A 16,885-nucleotide genomic window follows, 5' to 3' on the forward strand; every position below is an offset into this window, starting at 1 on the left:
TACTTTATCCATGTAAAAGTCTTGCAAAGCCTGGGATCCTGGGAAAAAATATTTGGGGGGAATAATGCTAAGGAATTCTATGAAACATTGGAATTGCCACATTAAAACAGATGGTTGGTTATCTACTCTTTCACAAAATAAACTGGAGGTTGGTGATACAAAGCTTTGTAGCAAGTTCAAAAATTCCCCATATGTATCTTGATAATATATTTATGTTTTTTCATCTTGCCAGATTCAACAGCACAGAGTTCCAGTAATTATATAGTAGAAATGTATTCCTTTGATCAATTGCACAGAAGCATATTGGAAAATATCCACTGACCCAAAGCTGTATGAAGTACATTTGGAAAGACTCTTTAACAACCTGAGTCTTTTTTCTTTTTTTTTTTTTTTTTTTTTTTTTTGTAAATATTCCTTTTATTCCTGCAGTAGTATAATGCCAGTAAGGATATCCAAATAAAGTTTATTTATTGTGTCTGATTGCTCTTCTCTAATGTAAACAGTGCTCACCACTCCATATGCAACCTCCATCCACTTGAGCCTCAGTACCATAATTAGTTTTGTTGCTTTTATAAGCTTTTGTTTATAGCTTTGCTTTAATTGCTGAAAGGAGGTATTACTGACTTAGGCAAGCTTATCTGTTGCCCTTGTTCTAACTTAGAAATTCACGTGATTCTGCCTTGCTTACTGGAAGAAAGAAAATTATCCTTATTTTTCTGGTGTGATTGTCTGTAGTCAATGTGTTATGCTGTGGTCTAGTCTAAGTTCACTTGTTGACTCTCTGCTGTTATCAAAATACAGACCTAAGTGAGTTGGCTTCCAGCAGCTCCGTCAAGGACTCAATCCTGGCAGCCTGTGCTCCAACAGCATCCTCTGCTGGAGACATTTTAAAGGAAAAATGCCCTGAAAGAGGAAGCAGGGTTGGGTTTCTGCATGATGCTGAAACAAAGCTGAATGTTCTTCCCTGGACTACACTGTAGAGACACAAATTAGCTAAAGTGGGTGATCTTTAAAGTCTCTTCCAGCCCTAGCTGTTCTGTAACTCTTTGACTGAGACTGAAGGGAATAGAAGCCTGCTAGTTCCTTTTCATAGCTGGTGCTGGTGATAGGACCTGGTTTGTGCTGTCTTTTGATTTGCAGTAACGAAGAGTGCTCAGTGGAGCCCTGGGTCACTCTCCAATGAACATGGTGGTTGTGCTTTGCTCTTTTTGCTTGACACAGAGACACCTGGGACATTGCTCTGCAGCCCCTGGCTCATTCAAGTCAAGGGCAGTTCTCACTACTGGAGTTTTCCCTCAAGCTGATGTTTCTGTAATAAAATCAGCAATGTGGTTTTTCTTCAGAGGCAGGAAAGACAAGGCAACAGCCATTTCAAAAAGGTAAGCTTTAATTGTATTAAAAAATACCCATGTTTTTAGTAAGCAGTTTCTCTACAGAGCCACAGGCCTATGGGAGCAACCACACATCTGCAAGATGCATACAACATCAGAGCTGTTAGAATTACACCCAGCCTGCTGCAAGGGGTGAGATGGTGAGAACTGGCTCCTTGTTCATCTGTACCATTTTACAGGGAAAATCACTAGTTCTTTTCCATAGCTCCCATTGCAATATGATTCCTTGCTTGAGGGTAACCAAGAGATCCCTTCAGAATTGGTATTGCTGATGCTGTTCTGATGTTGAAGTACCAAGAATCATCTGAGACATAGGCTAGTATTTAAATATTCATATCAGCATAAGTTGAGTAGCTTGTACAAATACCATTCAAGTAGTTTTTCTCCTTCCTATGCAGTTCAGAGTTCTTGCAGTATAGGGTAATTCTAGACCTCTGAATTGCAACGTTCAGAAGGGAGGTGTGAGACAGACACTACATAAAATAGGCAGGGGCTGAACCCACTATCTAAAGTGTTGAGGAAAGGACTCAGTTCTCATGTTTCTGTCTGACAGCAACACAAAAATCTTCCTTTGTAAAACTCCAAGACAGGAACAGGAAGTAGAATCCTAGGTCCCACTCACAAAAACACTTATCCTGGCTCCAACTTACAATCCATTCTAGAAGAGCTTAAAATACTGTAACATAAATAAAAAGGAGGGATAACAATCTAATGATGGACCAGCTCAAGGCACCTGTTTATTTTGACCACATTTAAACATTCCCATTTGAATCACATATTGCATTAACCAAGATCTAAAATCCTGGTTCATAGGCATTTAGTACCCTCAGTTTTAGACAGATCACACTGTTAAGTCAATACATTCCAGTCCCTTGTAAAAGACATTTATGTGGTCCTTTCTCATAATCACTACACTACTGGTTTTGGGAAGGTGGGAAGAAGATAGCAACTAACTTAGAAGAAATTACTAGGATGAGAGTTTGGGTTAGTGTGCATGCTTTTTACCTAGAATTCTGCTTTAGGGGGTAGAGTGCTCTTGCCCTGCTATTCCAGGAGCCACTGTCTTTGCACCTCCCTGAGCAAAGCATGCCTGTCCCTTGCACAGTCCGTGGCCAGGAGGGCCACAGCTACTCCCAGCCTTTTGCTTGTTAACTGTGACAGGTGTTAAAATGGGCTATCACCATAACCCTGCTTTACTGAATAACCTGTACAGGGAGCTACTTCCTCTTGAAAAGGTGATGGAACTCTCTTCTGCCCAAAAGGATGGTGAACAGGCAAGCTCAGCTCCTGTAACACTCATGACCATTGGCTCTAAGATCACTGCAGAAAGTACCTCATGTATGCTGGGAAAAAAGGTAGTGGAATGTCTGTAATACAAATCTGAGTTCTGATTCCATAAAGTGCCTTTCTCCTAGTATCCATAATAGTTCTTTATTGGCTCTATGCAGCTTGGCCTAGCCTTGCAGTGAGAAGACGTTTGGGTGATTTAAATGTCTGGCATGGTGGTACTTGTTCAGATTGAAAACCAAACTTTTATGTCTCTCATAAGCTTTACCCTTCAATGCAGATAGTACAAGTAGTAATAATTCATTGCTTGATTATACATTTCTAGTGCAGCTTGAGTTAAGATGCAGTTAGGAAGCTCTTGGTTTCCTGCTTCAAGTCAAGCAAGTACAAGCTGAGAACATGCACTGGCTATCCAACAATTTGAGTTTTGGAGAATACACAGGGGCACAGCACAGACCTGGTTACTGAACCACCATTCAAACTTGGGCTCTGATCACAGCAACTGACCAGAGGCATTACACCCAAGAAACTGAAGGCACCACTGTAAAGGCAAAGGGAGAAGACAAATCAGCAATATCTATCTTATGTCACATTTTCATCCCTCTTTTGATTCAAAACATACCCAGTAGATGTCTCCCAGCTGCTACTATGCAACAAAGCACCAACTGAGTGCCCAGGAGGGGATTTTGAATATCTGTACATAACTGTTTTACCTTGAATTATGGTATCTTCTGGAAAGATAAAATTCAGTTGCACTGGTTCCACAGAACAATCCTTCATGTCCCAAGCTATAACAATTTGTTTCTGTTATGTACCCATTACCCATTTCTCGAGAACCTTCCACATGTGACAAAAATAAAAGCACTCTCTTTTAGAAGAGGAGTTCAGGTGAAAGCACTTTTGCAGCTAATCAAATAAGGAAGGGTTAGGAGAGAAAAGTCGTCTTGTTCTGTCTTCTGTTGGACAACTTCCTGACTTCTGTAGCAGTTGTCTGCCAAGAGAGCCTTGACAGAGAAGCAAAATTACAAGGAAGAACAAAATTACAAGGAAGAGCAAGATAGGCTGCAGCCATCCAACGGGATGTAGCACATGGATGCTGCTGCAGCAATCTGTTTGCTTTGATGCTTCTGCACCCATACTACTGCTAACAACTGAGGACCTGATTTCTGGAAAGCAGAGATTTAATAAATGTCAAATAGGAATTTCAGGAGTTTCTGCTCAGTGGGCTATGTCAGTGCAATCTACTAGATCTCATGTTTCAACAGTTTGTAAACAACAGTGCTCTAATGCAGGGTGTTAGAAAGCCTCTGACTGCAGTGACTGTAAAATTTCAACATTAAATCAAAGGTTTGTTTCTGTTTAGTTTAGCAAAAGAGCTACTGACAAAGAAAATAGAGTCATTAACAACTGATTACAGCTAAACTTCAAACTGCATGTAGCAAACCTTCAAGAAAGTGAGAGGAGAAATTGCTTGTGACTAGTTTCAGTTTTTCTTTTGATGTCTGAAGAAGTGACAGCAATACAAGGGCAGCTCAGCTGTACTTCCTCAGGGATCATTACTGCAGGCAGCATGTTAAAACTGAAGTGGAAGTTAGAGAAAAAAAGTGTGGATGTTGTGGGCCACTTTTATACTTCAGGTATCAATTTAAAAACAAAGCCATTTCTTAAGGAAAAGAGACTGGTCTTTCCATTAAACGATACTCAGCTGTTATTACCTCCTTCTCCATTTTTTCCCCAACCTTCTAAGGATGATGTTACAGTTGTTGTGAGCAATTTATAGTATGAACAATAGCATATTTTCTTCTGTACAAAAACATCCCAAAGCCTTGAAAAAGCAGCTAGGGAGTGACAGGCAAATTGCAGGAACAACTGCCTCCTCCTTTCCAGAGGAAGACAATTCACAGAGGGTCTGCTTGGAGAACCTGTTACAAAAAGGTGCTGGCCTGCTTTAGAGTGGTTCAGGCTCTGTCTCATCCTATAAAATGCTAGGACAAATGGATACATCAGCTACAGTTTGCATTCCTACAGTGCACAGAAAGCCTCTAAGGGTGCTGAAATCTGTAATGATAGAAGCAGCAAATAATCAGCTATAGCCGCAGTTCAGGAAGAACAGTCAGCTCAAAGCTGATGTTGCTACTGGCTGAAGGATTTGGAGCAAAGCTGTATGTCACACATAGAACCCACAGTAGCATTCTTGGATTTTGTATGGCAAAGGGATTACTCTTTACTGGGACAGCCTTCTTGGAGGTAATGACTAGTCCTTCAGGAACTGAATCCTGTTCTTTCAACAGCATAAGAAAACATCTGTTTCATCTGGTTCTACAGCTCTGCCCAGAAAAAAAAAGACAGACTTGCTTTTAAACATTGCTCCTAGCAGCTGTGCCAGGTAATACCAAACTCCAAGGGAACCTCCTGCAAGCTTCAGTTGTTCCAGCTGAAAGGTCTATTCTCCATCTCACACAGAAAGCCAGGGATAGCAGCAGGCAGTGCTGAAGGCTCAACAAAAGGAGGATTAGCAGACAGTGTTAAAGCAAAGGAGCAACAAGTCCCATCAGCTACAAAGGAAGGGCTAGTGACAGTTAAAGCATTCTTATTCTACCCTTCCAGCCCAGCACCATCCGAGCTGAGGCTGGACAACAAAGTGACTGCAAAGTGGCTCAGTGGTGTTGGTCCCTGTTAAATGGGAGACCATCTTGCTGGTTTGAAGATTTTAAACCAAAGCAGCAGGTATGATGCAACTAAAAGCCAAAGGTGGTGGTGGGATGGATTGAGGGGAGAGAGTGCTCTTCTCCAGCTATGAGATAGGTAGGTGCAGTCTCTGCCAGTTTAGAGAACCTCAGATGCTGGAAGTGAAACCGTGCTGCTCCAGTAAGCAAAATCAGAAGATCCTGTAGCATCCCTGATCCCAAACTTGCTTCTGCCATTTACAAGGAAGGGTGACTTGACTCCAAATCACCTAAAGTTGGGTGAGGAATGTTTAAAGGAGTCCTGGTTCTTTTCATTGGTTTAACTGTCCCCACCAATAAACTTGGTAGGAGCTATTTATGAGATTGGGCCATTAACAGCTTGTGCTAAAGCCCTCTTCAGTCCCCAAGTGGAAGGGGGAGTTGATAGGACGATTTTCCAGCCAAGTCTGAAAGCTCAGCTATAGCATTTCACATTGGTTGTCATCAAACAAAGTGCTTTCCTGAAGTCTTCAGCCCTCAGGTATCCAGGCTAGGCCAAAACCTAGCTATCACTGGCAACAGTGAGGTTTGGTGCAAAGGTGCCACTGGTCCTAGCTAGACAAAACAAACACAAATGAAAGGGAAAGGGAGACTAAACCAAAAAGAACCTTAGAGCAGGTACTCACTGGGAAGTTGAGTGTGAGAAAATAAAATCACATTTTGTTTTAAAATTATAAATACTCTCCATATAAAGTTATTAAATAACTGTGGCTGTGGTGAGTTCCAGTGATCCTCCTAAGCAATGTCCCGTAGTCTTTAAAAAGTGATCTTTGCTCCCCATCTCTCTTGCCCTTGGTTTAAGTGCAGCAGGGGTTGTCAATGACTAGCATTACATCAATGCCATACACTTCCAGGAGGTCCATAAGGAAGCTTCGATCCCCTTGGGGATCCAGGCCCATGCCTCGTGCATGGTCAGCTGTCAGTGTCTTGTCCTGGCTGGCTGATACCTCCATCAGCGTCTGGAATATGCGGTTGTTCTGCTCCATGAAAAACCTGTAGGGTACAGTCAGCAAAAGGGATTGCACACACTCCAAAAAGACAATGTATTCACCAAAGCAGCAGAGCCCCAGAACTGCACTGAGCCCCCTTCAGCCAGAGATCCCACCTTGTTAGGTGGTGCTGTAGTGCTTTCCCATTCTCTCTATGGTGACCCAGAATAAACAAAGATAAAGCAGGAACTTTAGTGGTGCTCCCGTCTGTGGGTGGCGTTTCCCTCAGAAGGAGCCACGTTATCAGCTAAAGTGTGATCTGTGGTCACCAAGCAGGTACATCACTCCTACAGCTCCCGTAATGTAAAGGAGGAAACAGTGTTGTCACTCATCTGATAAGCCAGTGGGTAAATAAATTCTCCATTACTGGTGCAGAACACACCAGTGAGAGCTACTTCTTACCTGTGGCTTTCCTAGAAACATGCAAAGCTATTTTGAAAGAGCTCTGGCTACACCTGTGAAGCTCAACAATCAGAGCTCTGCCCCCATAGCCCTTCACACAGTTTCATCCCATTACTTCTCACCTGCTGCAGAGCCTGAATAGCAACAGGCAGAGCAGGGCTTCAGAGGTGGTAGGCATGTGGTTTTTATCTAATTCTGTACCTCCCACTCTACACCCAGTTCTGGTTCCTCTGTTTGCCAGGTATGAAGTCAGCTACGTCAGTGGGCCAGTCCTTCACATGCAGGTCTGATCTCCACACTACCAACCCCCAGCACAGTACAGTGCCTGCTTTCCATGAACATTGTCCTTTCCAGAGCCATATGTTCTGGCAATAGTGCTTATGTTTGTGAGGGCATTCTTACATCCCTGATTGTGTTTTTAAAATTCACTTCTCCCTTCTGGCACATAAGCAACCCCAGTGGATACTACATTTTTGGCTTCTCAAAATGAAAGGAAGGTCATCTGAAGAAGAAGAGCCAGTCTGTTTCTGGAACCCTAAAGGAAGAAAGCTAACTATGGAATTATGTCAAACATGCTGTTTCATAACATGCCAAACAGTGCAACACAAAATCAGTGCAAGAGGCTCCCTAAAACTAGCAGTGTCCAACTAAGTATTAGAGGTAGCCACTCACAAGATAAAAAGGTCCTCTTCACAGGAGCTGCAATCCTCACCCACTTCTTGAGAATACATTAACATCTGCCTGAGAGAAGGGAGACAAGTTAATTGCACATACCTACAGTGAACCTCAAAGCTTTATGAGACAACCAGAATCTTCAAGAGATTAGCTGAACCAGTGGGATATTTTGAAAATACTACAAGGAGGAAAGTACAAAGGAGCAGTGTCCTCTTTATTCCACATCTCCTGTCAGGAGCACCCAGACGTCTGTGATTACCTTTGGTCATTGAGCCGTCTGTACTTCTCCTTGTCAGCACTGTTGATTTTCAGGAGTGGTTGTAGATGTTCATGATGTGTCTTCACATTCTGGTTGTCCACGTAGACATCATAGAGATCCCGTTTCTGCTCAAAGATCTTTTCTGTTGTACCTGCCAAAATCAGAGAAGATTTTCAGAGCAGCATGTTGCTTTCCCAGCAGACCAACTGTTCTCTCCTGCTTGCATAGTTAGTCATTCCATGCACAACCTATTTCTCATCAGTTCTATTCCACAGTCTGGTGTCTCAAGACATTTTGCAGCCTGAAGCTAAAAACATCACGCCTAATCCGTCATACTTACAGGCCACGTATGATACTTCTGTCTCCAGCATTTCTATGTCTGCCACATTCACATAGAAGAATGGTTTGGACTCTGGGACAGTTCCTCCAAGACCAGGCAGAGAAACATTTGCAAGGCAACAGCAGCAATACACTGCAGACAAGAGAAGTACATCCTGAGATGCTTTTGGTTTCCCTCAAGGCACTCTGAACCCCAATTGCCCAGTTCTCCCACAGACCTCTAGGAAAACAACAGTCAGAGTTCTGAAATGCTCTTGAACACCAGAACTTCTCAAGTGATGACATCTTGTTCTGCATAGGAAATAATCAGTTCTCCCATAGGAATCCCACCTTCTAGAATCCACAAATTCAGTCAGTGCTCTCATTGTCCTGTGCTGACAGGAACTGGGTTTGACAATGCCAGATGTGTCCTTACTCACAAGGCCTGAAGAAAAGCATTTGGTAGGAAACGTGTAAATGCAGACTGAGCGGTGTCTTCACGAGGCACGGTCACAATGGATTCTGAAGCCCTGAATGACGTCTGTCCCCTCACAGGACTCACAGGCAATTTCTGCAATGCTTCAGCCTACCAGATCAGAGTTCTGCAGTGTCCCTGGAAACATACCTCTATAGCAGACAACTCCAACTGGGGGTGGTGAAAATATCAGTATGCGCTTGCGCAGCAGGGCAAACTTCCAGAGGACGAGGATCTGCTCACCAAAGAATTTGATGAACTGAGACATACAGCCAGCAGGGTGTGTGATCTGCAGGTGGAGTGAAAGGGAAGAAAACAGCTTAGAGGTGAAACAGGGACACATGCACAGATGCTAAGTCTAAATGTGGGAGCAAGACCAGCACAGCTTGCAACGGTCCAAGTAACAAAATCTTATCTAAGCAGCCTACAAAGTGCGGGAGTGACTGCTTACATAAAGGAGTATGAGGCACCAGCAAGGAGCAGCAGCCCTCTGCCCATTCCTGCAGGCCTCAGGCACCTGCCTCACCTTCATCTCTGGGTACATGTATCTGTGGATGGAAGGCAGCCAGTGGACAGGTTGCTGAGAGCTGGGGGTGCCCTTGCTATCAGGGAGAACTCCTTTCTTGTCATCATAGAATGCCTCTAGATGGGAGTAGTGTCCTGGCATTTCCAGCTGGTGTCTGGAAAAGAAAGGAAAAAAAAGGGAAATCTGTAGTATCTCCAGACTATTTGTTTAGTGCCTTGCCCCCAGCAAACATCTGCTTTCCCAGCTAAAAGGGATCCCAGGTGCCTCAGTTGCATAGATTCATCCAGAAGGGCTGAAGAAACATCAGGACTTCCAGTTCTCAGTGCAGCCAGAGAACAAATACACGCTGACACAGGCAGCGAGCTGGGGTGTGCATAGCCCTGGTCCTGTTTTAAATACACTCAGGTAGGAGCAGTTTTCTACCATCACCACTTTTGCTGCTAGATCCACTCAACACAACTGAAGCACACAGCTAGCCAAGAGCACCATTACACAATTAGAAGCCTTTTGTAAACCCCTAGTAGAATGGTTTTCAGAAGCAGAAAAGGGGAACTTCTTGTTCCCTCAACTCTCCCTGTGACACTTAGGTCTGCCTACAATAACCAGGGTTTGGGTATCATTTGACTAGCCTGTTAAGGAAGGAACAGACCGCTGCTAATCAGTTCCTTGTCTCCTTCACACTGTGAACCTGTAATACTTTCTGGAGAAATAGCCAGTCAAGGAAATCAAAGCAGAGCATTGTCACTTAATTCTCACTTGCCTAAATCTGCTCTCCATAGAAGGAACATTACCTCTCCCAGGTGGGGAATGGCCAGGGTCATTCCCAAGGGAACTTACCTGACCTGGTTCTCCAGAAAGTGCATGTACCTATACAGCAGCGTGTAGGAAGGGGAGAGGATGCCCACGGACTTCATGCGGGCACCACGCTCTAACTCGCTCTCCACAGGCATGTTGGCAAAGCAGGCCAGGCCAAAACAGAGCCCCTTCCGGAAATAACTGCAGACAAAGGTTTGACAGAAGGGTCAGCGTTACAAAGAGGGAAGAAGAAGAAAGGTAACTGAGGGCTTAAATTGCGGATTTGGGAATAATTTTCTTGTGTAAGGAGCTCCCTGAAATCCCACCCTGCTAACTGAAGGGCTGTGGGCAGGCCTTGGGTGCCCCAGTCTTCTGAGTAGCAAGACAAAATATTTAAGGCAAGAGTTCCCAGGAGTTCCCACTAAAGCCCCTACCAGCCACGTAAATATAAAATAAATAAGTAACTTGGAAGGAAGACCAACATGATTCACTCAGTGCAGAACCCTTACTCCAAGGAAGAAGCCTGCAGTGAATGCAGGTCTGAGTACACTACAGCTACTTGGTCATATTTTGGGTGCCAGCACATTGAAGCACACTCTGATTATCAGACTGCAAGAGTTCCAATCACATGCCTTTAAGAAAGTAACTGTTATTCCTGACCAAAAGGAATTGTGACACTGCAGTTCATTGCAAAACATTGCTGCAATGCAACATTAGGTTAGCAGAATGCAGAAAATTCCTCTCTTACGTGTTTCCACTGAGGGAACTAGCAAAGAAAGCGAGTGAGACCTGTTTATAACAACATTTAAAGGAACCAAAAGCCCTGTCAGAGCTAAGAATATTTTTCTAAGTTCTCCTCCTGAAAAATCCTTCCCATTTCAGTTCTGCCATTCCTTGCCCTTCACCCTAGGCCTCTGCTGACAGTCTCAATAGTGGCAGTGCAGATCATTTGCCCACATAAAAATCTGCACACCAGTGAGAAGCTGGCCTGCCCCAGTTGGTCTCCACAGGCAAAGCAGTCATACAGCAGATCCCTGCAGCTAGCTCCTACTTAACATGATACTGAAAGTGTCTGAAAAGTATCTTTGGCACAGGTAGAAACAGCTTAGCAAGGCTTCTGCAGGACCCTAGCTTCCTAGAAGGTATTTTTCTTGCATGTTCTGAATTAGGAGCTGGTGGTGTAGATGCACAGCTAAGAAAGGAAGAAATAATATAGCTCAGATGTACTCACATGAAATCTGACTGGATTTTGTGGGACCCACTTGCCATGGATTTGAATTCCACACCTTCCAAATCTATATCTTGGGGTAAACACCATTCCACCATGTTGCCTGCAGAGAAGGAAATTAATTTGGGTAAGCTTGAATAAGCTTGAGTACCCCTTTCTAAAATGCACATACCATCAACAGCAAGTTGTTGCTTTTCTAACCCTGGGACACCTGTTATCAGTGCCCTAACACAACTCCTGAACTCCTAAATCGTCACAGACAGTACATGACATCTCTTGCAACTGTTACTTGTTGTAGCACAACACACAGACACTGCAGGACATTTGGGGCCACTTCTGAAGCTAGTGCTATTTTGTGGATTTATTCATGATAAGCTTAATTACAGAGCAGCTAAGTTTTTACCTGATTGTGGATAAGCTTTGGTCTACACAAACATCCATTCCATAAGAAAGAACCAAAGGACAGACTGTTGCTCTTTAGGATGAGTTTCTGGGATAGCTCACACCACCACCAATAGTGTTCTTTGCCTGTGCTTGGCAGACCTGGTCAAACAGAAACCCCTAAGGCATCATCCACGTCATCACTTCTTCCCTGAAGTCTCTCCTATTTTCTTTAGGATAGGAGGAGTTACCTAAAGCTATATATGGAGGCTGAGGTGATCCAAGTACTGAAATGTGTTTGTGCACGCTAGAATAACCAGCAAAAAAGTACATAAATTACAAGCTAGATCAAGAGCAGCAAACATCTGTCACCTGCCAACCCAGCCAGAAAGCATGCAGTTGTTCAGGGGAAAAGGCCACCTGAGGAGCCTGATCCTGGAACAGATGATATCAGAGAAGCTACAAAATGTCCCTAAAGCAAATGAAGTCCAACAAGTTTAACGCAGACCAAAAAAGGGGTGACTTCTTACACTTTCCTATGACAGCACTTCAGAGCCCAACCTGTTCACCTGGACATTCCCACTGCACTGAGATGTGCTCCAAATTTACCCACCGAGTTTCTGTTCTCTGTCAGTCTGCCCACAGCATTTAAGTCATGTGGCTTACTTTTAAAAACAAGGCAAACAAACCAAAATTCTTCAGGATAATGCAATGGCAGGTGCAGCACAAAGGTGCTTCCTACTGGTTCACTCCTTTCCCCGCCCTCTGGGGTGAGCATTCCAGCAGTGCTTGCACAAACAGCATACATATGGAGGCACCTTGCACTCAGCCAAGACTCTTGGAGATATTTAAATCTGAGACCTCATTTTTGAAGCCTGTCTTTTGTCTCATTACTCATACTGCACAAGTATATGCCTGCACAGGAATAGGGCTTAGCTACTGACATTTAAATAGGCTATTTTTCTTCTCACATAGATTCAGTAGACCTCCCCCAGCCCTGCCTGGCAAGGACTTCAAAAAACCCAACAGCGTTAGGCATGGCAACAGGAGGAGCCGTGCATCCAAGAGCCCACTCGCAGTGCACAAGCAGAGCTCTCCCGCAGAGCCGGGGAGCAGCAGCAGCCTCGTGACCCCGAGCGCAGCCCTGGGCAGTGACAGGCGGGAGCACAGAGCTCTGCTGTGCGGAGCCTCGGCCTCTGAGGCGTGTGAAAGGCTGGCAGAGAGAGCCACTGACATCATAGCAGCCTGCACGCTCCCCTGGAGGGCCTGCAGATTATATATAGATGGTGGCTTTTGTTGTTTGAGGCTTGTGTGAGCCTGTTTGGTTCGCTTTTTAAAGGCACAAGAGCGTTCCTTGAAAGCGCGAGGAAGTCAACTCTTGAGACTGTTGCCCTATAACCATGAAACTGTGGTTAAGGCCAGATGTGCTTCAGAGCATCCCTTATTGGTCATGACCTGTAGATTCATGGATCGATAGGTGAGAGTGCCAGCAAGAGCCAAAGAAGATGGGCTTTGCCCAGTTCAGTCACAAACACTGTGAGGTGTCACATCCACTGCAGAGGTGTTAAAGCGGACATTGCTCCAACAATGCCTGTTCTAGCAGCAATAAGCAAAAAAAAGCCCTAGAAACAGATCTTTACCCTGCATGTGACCTCAAAACCAGCTCACCTATCACGTAGCTATTTTTTTTCCTGGGATCTGTCAGGAGCAACCTGCAGCTGTGCTCCTGGCTGTTCCTCACGCCACCTTGCCCTATGAGCACAGGAGTGACGTGGCAGTCGGAGAACAAACGCCGAGATTAAAAAGTAGGAAAGTCAGTCTGGTGAAACAGGAGAGCAAACAAAGGAGAGACTTCACCCAGATGCAACAGGACTGCCAGTCTGCCCGAGAAACCAGAGGAGGGAGGAGGGAACAATGTTGTAGCAAAACAGGAAGCACTGCCCTTCCCCATGGAGAAAGCAGCTCTTGTGCACACAGGAAACTTTCCAAGTGAGAGTCACCCAGCATTAGAGAGTAGACTAGTGATTCTGCTGAGAGTCAGATCTGCAGATCTGATCTCCTGGAAGCTTTCTCCCACCTTCAGGTCAGGTCTGAGCCAGCACTCATTTTCTAGTGTGCAAAGTTAAGGATGTTCTTCCTCTTTCCCTTGTATTTTCTTTCCACTGGATTTTCAAAGATACTGGCACCAGCATTTGGGGTCATCACCTGTCATTCCTCACTATTAGATGTTTCCTGAGGGCTTTAGGGTTCCCAGCTGTGCAGTGCTACCATGTTGTGCCAGGACAGGAGAAGGAAAAAGTGAACCTAAACATCACACTTGCTCGATTTCCTGCACAGAAGAAACGGGGGAGAGAAAACCAGAATATTTGCATGTTCACTGGTGCAAAACACGTTACTTCCCTCTCTTCCCTCCTTGTCTCTATTACTCACAGACCCTCTAAGCTAACAGACTGTGTGGGATCTCCACAAAGGTGACCTTAACAGCAGTGAAGAGAGATCCTTCTCAAGTGCCACAAGGTTCACCATGCTGCAGGTGAGGACAGCACGGATTCACAAGCTGCCTCTGGCTCTTATGTCAGTCACTCACATGAGCACCAACAGTCACAGGGACACTGGAACTGTAACAGTGACCTGGCAACCCCATAACCTACCTTTGGAAACTCATCACTGTACAACTACTGTACACTAAGCTCTTCTGCTTCAAGCCCTTCTAAACTTTGGACTGAAGTTGTTACATTCTTTATTAGCATGGTCACCATTTCACGCTTCTATAGTAAAACCTCTCTTGCCTATCTACTTCCCTGTATTTGGGCAGGCACTACCTGGCATAACCGCCTGCACAGCCACCACCAGAAATTCAGCTGTTCCTGCGCCTCAGCAGGCTGCCAAAGGAGGTCTGCCATGCTTTTCCTGGGCAGGATCAAGCAGGTTTCCAGCTCAGACACTAACTGGATTACTTCCTTTAAGTCATACACAAGGACCAGCTACCCTTACAAACATTACAGAAGTCCCTCACACTATCTGATATGGTTTACCAGTAATTCCTGTATTCTCTTTTTGACCTTAGCAAGTTCACACCTCTGCAACTTCAGGATGTTTTTCAAAGTCCACACCCTCCACAGGGCACTTTGCTCCCCAGCTGTAAAGCTGACATTTGCTGGTATATTGCTCACAGTCCTATCATCCATGCTGGCTAGCAGCAGGAGGCTGAATCTTCCTGGACTTGACAGACTTCTCCAAGGCTGAAGACACCCAGCATTAACTGCACATCAGATGTGAGAAGAGCTGTTGCCCAACTTTCCCTGGACTTCATTCAAAGCAACAGCTGGTTCAGAAAAACTCCTGAGAAAGCTCAGCTTTCTGCCAGCTCTCAAGAAAATCTCACCATTTCATAGAAGGCATATGCTGTCGGATTGAAAGGCAACCTGCTGTTGCTGCAGTCACCCAGACTCTCTCATGTTTTGGATACTTAGGAGAAACACCTCCATTTTCCATCTCCTGGTGGAAAGATAACATCCAATCTTATTACAGATGTTTATCAGTGAAAAAATGATGACCTCTAGACTGAAGACACTTCCCTCTGGTGCAGTATGAAAGGGTAACTTCTCAAAATCCTTGGGTGTTTCGGGACACAGCAGCCACGCTGTCTGACAGTGGGCATTGCTGACACCACATCACTCCAGCAGCTACGTCCTGTTCTCGACTTCCTTAGGATTTTCAGTTCAAGACTGAAAATCAGTCTTGAACTGAAAATTCAGTCTTCACTACCAAGGCCATCTTGTGAGCAGGATGTCAGGTCCTTTCCCCTCCCGCTGAAGAACTAACCTCACTGTGCTTTACAGTCTCCTGTCTCTTGTGCTTTTGCTGTGGATTTGCTATGGCAGTGCCTGTCTAGAGAAGAAAGAGGAGCTCAGTCTCACACCTGGATGTAAATGGGCTCCTGAAGCTCTCTCTTGCTTTGAACCCCAGGTTAGTGCCTGGCAGCCAAAAGACCCACCAATGTGTCTCAGGACATCTGACCCCTCTGCACAGTAGAACCTGTGTTCACAGCTGCAAGGCAGGTGCTAACTTCCTATCTGTGTTCTAACATCCTGTTTGGTGGATACTGTGGGAGCAGTGGGACTAGGAAAACAAAGTTAAGACATTTTCTGAAATGCTGACTTACAGGTTTGAAATTAATAACCTCTGTCAGTAGTGATACAACAGCACAGTCCAACAACACTGAGAGAGATGGATATGGCAGTGAGAAGTAGAAAATAAATTCCCCTGCCCCTCTCCTCTGTCCTCCTGGATCGCAGCACTCCTTTAAAGCACTAAGTCCCAGAGATCCCACAGAGGCCAGCCTCTAAACACACTGGTCACCAAGAAACATGCAGCTGAGCTGCTGCTGCTGGTGATCATGCCCTGTGAGCCTGCCGGATTTACGCCTGCCACAAACACCATCCATCACCGATAGCTGCGGGCAGGCCTGCGCCACTCCACGGAGACAGAAGGATGCTCTCAAGATGCTGCTAACAGGTTGGTGCCCTCCAGGCAGCGCTGGGCAAAGGCTCGGCCTAAATTTGTGCAGGGCACCGGGGATGCCTCAGCGCCGTCCACAAACTCCCTGTGCCGTGGAGATACAACCACCCCTCTCCTCCGAGGGGCACCAGACGCGGCGCCTTCCTCCCGCCAGAACTCCTCGGCGCGATGGAGACCAAAAGCAATCCCCTTGTGCTCCGTTTTCGGCAAATTCCCACGGCCCCCGGACCCGACACCGGCTGCCGTGGGTGAAGCCGCGGTCCCCGGTGGGGGCAGAGGGCAGCCCGGCTCCCGCCGGCCGCTCAGCACGGGCTCCGGCCACGCTGCCCCAGCGCGGCGGGAGGAGCGGTCCTTGGGAGGCGGGATGCGGGGGGAGCGCTCCCCAAGGGAAGCCCAGTCCCGGCCGCATCCATCTTAGTCCAGCGGCACCGGGAGCCCCAGGCCCGGCCCCCGCGTCCCGGCCCGCCCGTTCCCGGCGCCGCTCACCCGTGCGGGGGTCGAAGGTGACCACGAAGACGGCCACGATCTGGTCCTCCTCCGCCTCGGCCCGCTGCGGCCCCGCCGCCTCCGCCGGCCCCTCGCCGTCCCACGGAGCCGCGCTCCAGCCGCCGCCGAGCCGCCGCCCGCCGCTGCCGCTGCTGCCCGGCTCGGCCGCGGACGGCGGCGCCGACACGGCGGGGCCCTCGGCCCAGAACAGCAGCGGCGCCTCGTCCGAGCGCTCCACCATGGCCGGGCCGCGCCGAGCGGAGCCGAGCCGAGATGAACCGAGCCGAGCCGAGATGAACCGAGCCGAGCGAGGCAGAGATGAGCCAAGCCGGGCCGAGCCGAGATGAACCGAGCCGAGCCGAGCCGAGCCGAGCGGAGCCGCACCCCCCGCGCCGCACCGGCGGGGGGCGGGAAGCGAGGGGCGGG

The 16,885-nt window shown here is 46.5% G+C and overlaps 1 protein-coding gene across 1 annotated transcript; it reads right to left on the reverse strand.

The window, feature by feature from the left end:
• Positions 1-1,365: 1,365 nt before the first annotated feature.
• Positions 1,366-16,841, reverse strand: DENND11 (DENN domain containing 11). The gene is made up of 9 exons (XM_030238177.2): positions 16,460-16,841; positions 11,075-11,174; positions 9,886-10,044; positions 9,049-9,202; positions 8,673-8,811; positions 8,070-8,201; positions 7,730-7,880; positions 7,468-7,536; positions 1,366-6,397 (listed from the first exon to the last, which is right to left on the reverse strand). Exons 1-9 carry the CDS (start codon positions 16,698-16,700, stop codon positions 6,202-6,204), a joined length of 1,341 nt encoding a protein of 446 aa, XP_030094037.2. The 5' UTR covers positions 16,701-16,841; the 3' UTR covers positions 1,366-6,201.
• Positions 16,842-16,885: the final 44 nt, after the last annotated feature.

The sequence above is a fragment of the Serinus canaria genome, chromosome 1A, assembly GCF_022539315.1.
Source record: "Serinus canaria isolate serCan28SL12 chromosome 1A, serCan2020, whole genome shotgun sequence".
NCBI lineage: Eukaryota > Metazoa > Chordata > Aves > Passeriformes > Fringillidae > Serinus > Serinus canaria.

Coding starts and splice junctions, on each gene's coding strand:
- DENND11 (XM_030238177.2), bottom strand. CDS start 16,700: ATGGTGGAGCGCTCGGACGAGGCGCCGCTGCTGTTCTGGGCCGAGGGC. Junction 9,203..9,885: donor TTTCTGGAGAACCAGGTCAG/GTAAGTTCCCTT, acceptor TTTCTTTTCCAG/ACACCAGCTGGAAATGCCAG. Junction 8,812..9,048: donor ACATGTACCCAGAGATGAAG/GTGAGGCAGGTG, acceptor CTCCACCTGCAG/ATCACACACCCTGCTGGCTG.